General features: G+C 41.2%; 1 protein-coding gene and 1 long non-coding RNA gene across 2 annotated transcripts in view; both read right to left on the bottom strand.

Moving 5' to 3' along the window:
* Positions 1–2,098: 2,098 nt before the first annotated feature.
* Positions 2,099–5,989, bottom strand: LOC112464926. Its single transcript, XR_003041965.1, has 2 exons — positions 3,587–5,989; positions 2,099–3,476 (listed from the first exon to the last, which is right to left on the bottom strand). It is a non-coding gene; the product is annotated as an uncharacterized LOC112464926 (long non-coding RNA).
* Positions 5,990–6,333: 344 nt separating this feature from the next.
* The window catches only part of LOC112465294, a 75,903-nt gene continuing 73,662 nt past the window's right edge, over positions 6,334–8,574 (bottom strand). The window contains exon 5 of the mRNA XM_025032790.1: positions 6,334–7,789. Coding sequence (XP_024888558.1) covers positions 7,650–7,789 — 140 coding nt within the window. The 3' untranslated portion in view covers positions 6,334–7,649. The remainder of the gene's footprint in view (positions 7,790–8,574) is intronic.

The following is an 8,574-nucleotide window of genomic DNA, read 5'->3' as shown; positions in this document are numbered from 1 at the left end:
TTTGGGACACTCATGGAATTGATTTTTTTTTAACCGTAACTCATTAATTAATTAATTGTTCAAAATGAAGGAAACGGTGACAAATACTTAACCGCGTCATGTATTGCCGCAATATTTACGATCTTTATTTTCTGATCCCAGAAATCAGGCCGAAAAGCTTCCACAAGCTGCACCCTTCGAGAAAATGATTAATTCGTGGAGGAAACCGAAGGGGTCGAGATCGGCGTAATACGACGAATGGTTTATCCCCCCGAATAATTCTTAGTGTCAGAGTTAAGTGTATTTGACTAGGACATCGATTAATCTCGGTTAAGTTGTTACTGCGTAGTGGAGAGATATGTGGTGAGCATAGACCACTTTATGAGGGTGACGATGACAAATCCAATTCAAAGGAGATTGCGGAATAGATGTATTCCATCACGTGAGTAGAATCATAATGAAGAAGATGGAAGTTAATTTGAGGAAGTTAACTTTGTCAAGTTATTAATCATAAATTTTACATCCGGTAGCTGAATTAGGGCAAAAATTCTAAAAACGTTTATTTACCTTTAATAGGAATGATTAAGATTTTATTTATTAGAACGTCAGATTTCGCCGCGTTTGAGGACTTACCAAGATAGACGGCGTGTTTCGTTGTCAATTGTTAACGACACTTATTAAAGAATCGGTACGCTCTGTGAAATCGTTCATGACAACAGAGCGTACAAATTCTAAAATAAATAACGTAACACTGCTCTTGAGTCAGTGAAAGTTACCATCGTGTATTCCACTTGGTCTCCGCTGAAAAAGACATTTTACAGTCACAGATCGGCTAGAAAAAGCCAAAGAGACGAGTTGTAACAATCAAATAATGACTTTTTTAAAATTCCTACCTTGGATTTATTTCACATAATGGTTTTTTAATTCGAATAATTTTTTATGATAGGCTGCTCAAGAAAACGGTTAAAAATGTCTTACAAAGATAGGAAGTGATAATTTATAGATCACACATACGCACACACGCAGGAAGCGTGGAAGCACCGTCATGCACGTTACATCTTTTGTTGCGGGGAAAGCGTACCTAACTTTCTCGCTACTTGATTCCTGGCGTGCGTAACTCTCACGCGCTAGGAAAGCCTTCCCCATAATTGTTCAAAAGCCTCGTCCTCACCCAGATGAATCGCGTCAGCCGGTTTCCACGAGTGGACGATCAATCATGTCCGAGGGACGTCGTGCTTTCGACGAGCACTTTGCCGCGCTTGAAAAATGTAACACGACGTCGATCGTAAATAATCGTCGCCCCCGATGGAATGGGGAAATACGTACGGCAATCCGTGTTAACCGTGGCACACGGGGGCGTTGGTGTCGAGAAAGGGAAGTCAAATGGAAATTGCATTAAGGCATCGTCTCTCGATCGCGACGTAGCGGGAATCGATGGCGGCCGGTATACCCTATATATATATTCACTAAACGAGTTAAATTGATTGCCCCAACTATCGCAATATATACAATAAATTTATGCTTGCCGTATTTACTGCCTTCTCCAATGAAACGAGTGTTGTGCATTAATAGGCTAATAAAAGAGCATTGGGACACGCGCATATTCGGAGTATAGTTTTTATTATTGCTGTGTGTGTCTAATATAAATGTACAACTCGTCATACATATGATTCTGCTTACGTAACTAAATAATATAATGTAATATAATATATATAATGTAATGCAATATGTGTGACGTAGTTTTATATAATATATCATATAATATATAACATATGTATGTATATATATATGCATATATATATGTATATGTATATATATATATGTATATATATGTTTATATAACTCTAATAATTATCGCGCAAATCACTCGGCTTAACAATTATTATTAATTGTAATTTTATATTATGTAGTGCGCGCATTTGTATCCATTTTATGGTATTCCCTTCTCGATATCGTTGTGATTAAATTGATATATAATTGATGTGTCGTTCCACTTATACTGAATTATATTGTATAAATAATGATTGCAGCAATACTTTTTTATTAACTTGATATCGATTTAAACTAGCGGAAATGTTCGGCAATGTGAACGTAATTCACTGTAAAATGTATTTATCTCTCATGAAAAGCCGAGTGATCCGACAGCGATATTTTCTCACGATCTTGTTGCCGACAGAAGCTGATGGAACTCGCAACGATTGAAGAGTTATTATCGAGCGTTCCCTTCGCGATATAGTAAAATCTTAAACGCTAAGAAATCATCTATGAATCGTTACAGTGTGAACGTCCAAGAGATTCTGTGTTTTTCGACAGCGCGCGTCTGTGTGGCTTTTTTTCAATGATACGTTTTTCTATCTCTACAACATTTTTGGCGGGGAACGAGACTCGAAACGTTCGAAATACGAGAGCTCATTTCGGAAGATAATCTGGCAATTACCAGCCAATTTCGAATAACTCGGTATAATTACTGGCACTTGTCAAGATGTCTTTCCTGTGAGACGGGTTCTCGCCTCGGGACTCCGATTAATTTATAAACGGTAATTAAAGAATCACGTTTCTGTGTAGAAATTAAACTTGAATGCAGATACAATGGAATAATGTATCGCTCGTTGCAAAGTATTTTCGAATGAAGCCCTAGTGAAAATTTAATTCGTAGCTGTAAGAATATAATATCGCGGGAATAATTGAGTTGAGAGACGGTCAGCGCGGGTGATGGTGATCGATCCTGGTGCTACCTTTATAAAAATATATAGACGAGGCTTAAGCAAGATGTATCGGCGTTAAATAGATTCTCGATCAGCGCGGCTAATGAGTTGAATTTGAGAACGACTTAAAGTCACCCGATGTAATCCAGCGACGCGTAATCTGGCGTAATCCTCCCCGCCGAGACGTCTAATCGCACGTGGTTCGCGCAATTTCGCGATCGGAGCATTAATCGTCGTTGAGAAGGGCGATTATCGATCCCTACGCTAATTAAACTAAGTCGATGCGGGCCGGCGCTCCGTCAACGATTAATCTCGAACCGCAGCCGCCGACGGCTACCTCCGGTACTGCTACACCTCCAACAATAACAATCGACGTTTAGATCGGCCGACGTTCGAGACGAGAAATAGATTAGCTTTAACGGTTATCCTAGAGACTCTTGTGTGATCTAACTTTAAAGATAAATCGTCTGCCCCTAAATTGCGAGAACAGATAGTTCGTCCCCGTTTGTAACGCGAATGTCCAAAAGACATCTTGAGGGATGAGAACTGAGAGACATAGTCCCGTTATTCCGAATAGCGAAACGGATTACTCATTATTCGTTATATATATGCGAATAAAAATATTTAATATTCGTTTGCGCGACGAACAATGACTATTCGTTACTCGCTACTCGCCTCGTTACGCGGATTGTATTTTACACATTCTGCGCCCGTCTCTGTCCGTTAATCCTTAATATATGACGTCTTTTGGATGTTCGCGTTGCCGGGATGCGATCGCTAAACCCTTCCTCCCTGCGAACAGACAACAGATTATACGCTACTCGTGATCGCCCTCGCTGCTTATCCGCTAAGATGAATATCTCGCTACTTTTTAGGAATTTTTTTTTTATTTTTTTGCCTACCTGCTCGTGATCCATTATGTTGATGTATGTACCGAGTGACACAAGAGGAACAGAATGAGGTTCCCTTCTTCGTTGCCGAGACGGAAGGACTGATTCTCGTAAAAGAAACTTTGAATATCGTCAATTTCAATGGGGGGAGGGGGGATACAAATCGAGAAGAACGGAACGATTCGATGCTCGGTCAAAAATCACAAGTCTCTGACAGTGGATTAATTAAATAAAACGGACTTTCGCCCAATATGAAAATCGGGATACGATAAGCCGTCGTGTCCGCGTCACTCGGTGTATAGACGGCAGATTATCCGCGCGTTAATTACAATTTATAAGGCTACTTAAAGCGGTTACATAATAATCGACAACTCCGCTTGCTCGCATTCGCCTAATCGCTCGTAACTACTATATGTATAGTCGGTGTGATGCACAGTAGTTCATAATAGTAATGATAATTAGTAGCAATAGTAGTAATAATAATAATAGTAATAGTAGTAATAACATCATTATTGTTATCCTCACTGTTCCTCTGTTAAACGTTATCTGTATGTAGGTTATTCACGTTATTTATTTGTTCAATCCTCTTCTTTTCCTTTTTTTCTCTTTCCCTCTGTGTGTTGTCTTACGGCTTAGGAAGTGTCTTGCCGAGCGGCAGAAGCAACATTTCTGTTCGCGTTGTCGCTGCCGTCGACTCCGTTGCTCCATCAGCTCCCTTAACTCGGTCTTTAGTAACGTCGATGTCGTTGACAACGATTATGGTCCAATGTATCGATACCGATTTTCGCGCGGAGAACGTCGCCACGTCGTTTTTTTTCCTTCCGCACGAACTGTCGATGCTCTCTTCCTCATTGCGAATCGCTAAGCGGTTAAACGTTCGTCTCGAGTCGTCCCAAACAGACGGGATATGTCACCGTGTCCTTTTATGAAAATTGACTCAATCAGGTTGAAATTTTGATTAAGGTATCTCAATTGTGTAGGGTATTTCAATGCGATATTCTGTCGTATCGGTCTCGTCGAAACGACAAAACTGACTTATAGCTCTTGAAGAAAGATGTGTGATGTCCGTTTGGTATGCAAAAAAAAACCATCTAATTCTTTGAAAATATCACAAACGTACAAGAATGTACAAGGAAAAGGAATTAATTTCTGATATGTGATCGTTTTATTGGAACAGCTTAATGCGTTTTCTCTGTAAGTAATCCAATTTCTGATTTATCAGTACTGATAAATTATTATTTATGTCCCCAGACACACAAGCGTCTCTTCCTTGTGCCTTCTGGAAAATATCGTTTATGTGCTTGAAATGGTAAAATATCTGCATGGACGATGCAAACGAGCTTGAATTTCTTATTGCGTGCTCTCTCTCTTTCTGATGTAATAAAGTTCATTATTCAAACGATAATCGGCTTTGCAGGAATAAAGGGCTAAAAATGGGATTGTGAAAGGTCGAGCTCTTTTTATCATCGTAGCGAATTTTTCTTCATAATAGAAGAGCTTTATATTGATACGATCGCAATACAATCCATAACACCGCTACAGCGTCAAAAAAAGATCATGAGGGTTTAACTGTTTTAAAAAGATGCCCATGAAAAAGCAATGTACCCGAACGATATTGGCATCCTGACACCTTCGGGCATCAATAACTCATTAAAGCGCACCGGGCAACATTAGTTGTCCCGGCTCTTTTCGCTACGCTACTTTTAGCTTCATTCTTTAAACATTCAAGACATTTAAAAAAATGTACCATGAATCAGACGAGTTGTGAACTACGCTTTTCAGAGATTTTTCAATATAAGTATGATTAATCATTCTTTATGGGATTACTTTTTGCCTATTCGGAAGTGTTTCAAGCATTTGAAATTTTTCAAATCTTTTTTTTTGTGGACCGACTGTATTTTCGTCGACAATTTCATGTAAAATCTCAAGAAGTCGCGCTTTAATGGGTTAATAACAATTGCGAGACGGGCATTCTCGCGCGGTGTGGCTTAGAAAAGTGTAGTATTATGAAAAGCGCATGACACGCCGAAATATTTATGAAACTCGAACACATCACGTGACGTTCGTACGAAATATTGATACTATATATCGGCTCCTGCACTCTTCGGTCGTCGCTTTTTCGGTCCGCCAGCCCGCCGGTCGTCCCGATACTCCCGATGTTATTAAACTCGCATGTACAAGGCCGGAGCAACGGCGGGTGAACGGAAGAAGCGACGGAAGAAGCGTCGATAAAACGCCCAACGAAAAATGGAACGCCGAAACTTTTTGAGTAAATTCAATTCGCCGTTGAAGGCTGACAGAACCGTCCCTCGATAGAGAGATGACCGACGAGAGCTCGGAGAAAAAAAACATGATACAAGGGTGCCTTGCATCTTTCCTTTTTTTGTTTATATTTTTTTTTATTAGAGAGAGTAGATTTTTCCACGAAAAAAATATTTTTAAAATCTTACTTTCTTCTTAGTACATTTTTTAAATTAAAAATCATGAAATTCTCGAAAATAAACCGGTTAATTTGTGGTAGCTGCGGAAAACCTCTGCCGCAAAAAAAACGCTGTCTGGTAAAGCAGCGGGGAAAAAGCTGATCACGCATCACGCGAGGGAAATCTCGCGCAAACGTGCGTCTGCAAAGTCGCATTGCATGAAAGCTACCGTGAAAGCGGATAAACGCGGCACGATGATGATGGTGGCAACTATTTTCAGTCTCTTCGTCGTCTTCGAATTGCGTGTTGCACGAGTGTTAAATATCATCGTTCAGATTATTTCCTTGTCGAGAAATCGCGTGCGAAATATCTCTAGAGTTTTCTCGAGGCATTGAGCCAGATATTTTTGGAAAACTTTCGCACACAATCTTCTCGTTGCCATCTGGATGACAAAGAAAAATTCGTAACGAGTCCGTCATCGATAACAGTGATTTTTATGCGAGATGTCGCCTCATCTGCCGTAGGCGAGATCTCAATTCGAGGAGCGAGACTTGCTAAACGAAATTTCAATCAAATCCGATCGAGGGAACTTAAACGAGGGTAGTCGATCTGTAAAAGTATGCGGAAACGTGCGAATTTAATAGAGCGAACGAAGGGGGGAAGTTGGCGCGATAACGCAACGGATTTAACGAGCCGATTTCTCCGCGTCACTTAACTCGGTCGAGTTTAGCAAGTGCATTCAGCGTTCGCTAAATTGAGTCGGCCGTGATTGTACGACGTGGATACCGTCACGCGAAATGGGAGGGCGACGGACACGAATCGGTTATACGTGACATTTAATCAGAATGTAAATGTCTGGAAATAGTTCTGATATAACATTTTATTAGTGTGCATTTCTTGTAATTTTTTGTCTTTTGAACAAAAAGTCCGTAAAATTTACTTGACAAGTTGATCTCTTTGAAAACGGAATAATTATACTCTTGACGTTAAATTTATTCTTTTCGGTATTATAATTCCGAAAGAAAGGAAAATTGAAAAAATGTTTTAAGTGTTTGAAAAATGTATACAACAAGCACTTTGAAAATTGAATATTTGAATAGTAAATCTATTGTGCGAAGCAGTAGATGTACTTTAAGAGATATCAACTTTGAAGAAATGTTGCCTCGGCGTTTACTGATAAATCGATCGATCCGTCAGTTGGTAAAAGCAACAGAAATAACACATCAATGCCAACTTCCATAATAAATGATCACTGTGCGGTCAATGTGATAAAGTCAATAGAACGTTCTTTCGAGGGGCACAATGCGCATTCGCTGATTATCTCGAATTTCAACTTTATCTCGGTTAAACGGAGTAACTGATATCAGAAAGCAGAAAGCACGCGTCAATCGTCACGAGAGGGAGGATATGTTCGATTACAAACGGTAACGTGAGGTTTCATTCAGCTTTCTGACGAAAGGATTGAAGGACCAAAGGACGACTATCGACGTCTCCGTGATATCCGCACGTAGAAAGCCCCGATCGTTCGGCGCAGACGTCTAAGGTGCAAGATGCAACGTTCCCCTCCCACCTCCCGCACCGTGCAAGTTTTTGTGATTGAAGTTTTGTGAAGGAAGGCCACGGCGCGGGTCCCACGTCTTGCCAGACGACACGTATTAGCCACGAAGGCTTCGGCACACCATGAGGACCGCCAGCGAGATCGCCAGGACGAAGTACGTGCTGCTCGACGCTGTCAACGACGGGCCGGAATTGCAGCCGTCCTGCTGGCAGCAGTACGTCCCCCCGCTCCAGGCCTCTGAAACAGCCAATATGGCCTTCAATATGTCATTCAACAATTTGATTTGTCTATCAATGATGTCCCTGACGTTTCCAAATTTCATCGAAATCTTTTGTTTGAATATTTACTTCGCGTTACACGTGATTACTATCATGGAAAGACAGATGATTCTTTCGTCTTAACTCGAAGCTAGAGTTTTAGAAAGCTTTTAATAATGTATTTCCATAACGTATTACATAACAAGCGATAAATCCCGAGAGAATCCCGAAATAATAATCCTTAAGAGAATGGACTCGGAATTTTCTCAGCTAGGTTTAATATCGACAAATCAAAAGAGGGAGGAAAGAAAAACAGCGAAGCGTGCCGTCGGACAAAGATTAATCGTGGCCCTTCCGTTTCGGTATATGACACAAAAAAGAGAGAGGAGGAGATATGAGGGAGGCGCTGCCGAAGGGACGAGTGGTGGAGAAATACGACGAGCGAGGAAAGGAAAAGTATGAAGGCCTTCATCCGCAGCGGAACAATAAAACGACGCTGCCCGATAACACGGCCACTCGCCGTTCGTCCGTGGGACCTTTAAGCGCGCGCGAGATTCGTCCTCCATCCTCTCGGCGAGGTCCTCCTCTCGTACCTTCTCTCGAGCGGCGGATAGAGCGGGTAGAAAAAGAGCGCGCGCGATGCGATGCGGGCCACACGCCACGACGAAATCCGAAATCGATGACGCGGCTCGGTCGATTCTCGCCCAAAAGAGAGGATGAGAGAGAGAGAGAGAGAGAGAGAGAGAGAGAGAGAGAGAGAGAGAG

This window comes from Temnothorax curvispinosus, unplaced genomic scaffold (assembly GCF_003070985.1).
Source record: "Temnothorax curvispinosus isolate PA1 unplaced genomic scaffold, ASM307098v1 QBEX01001498.1, whole genome shotgun sequence".
NCBI classification, from domain to species: Eukaryota; Metazoa; Arthropoda; class Insecta; order Hymenoptera; family Formicidae; genus Temnothorax; species Temnothorax curvispinosus.
This window is presented reverse-complemented; position numbering and strand designations above follow the sequence as displayed.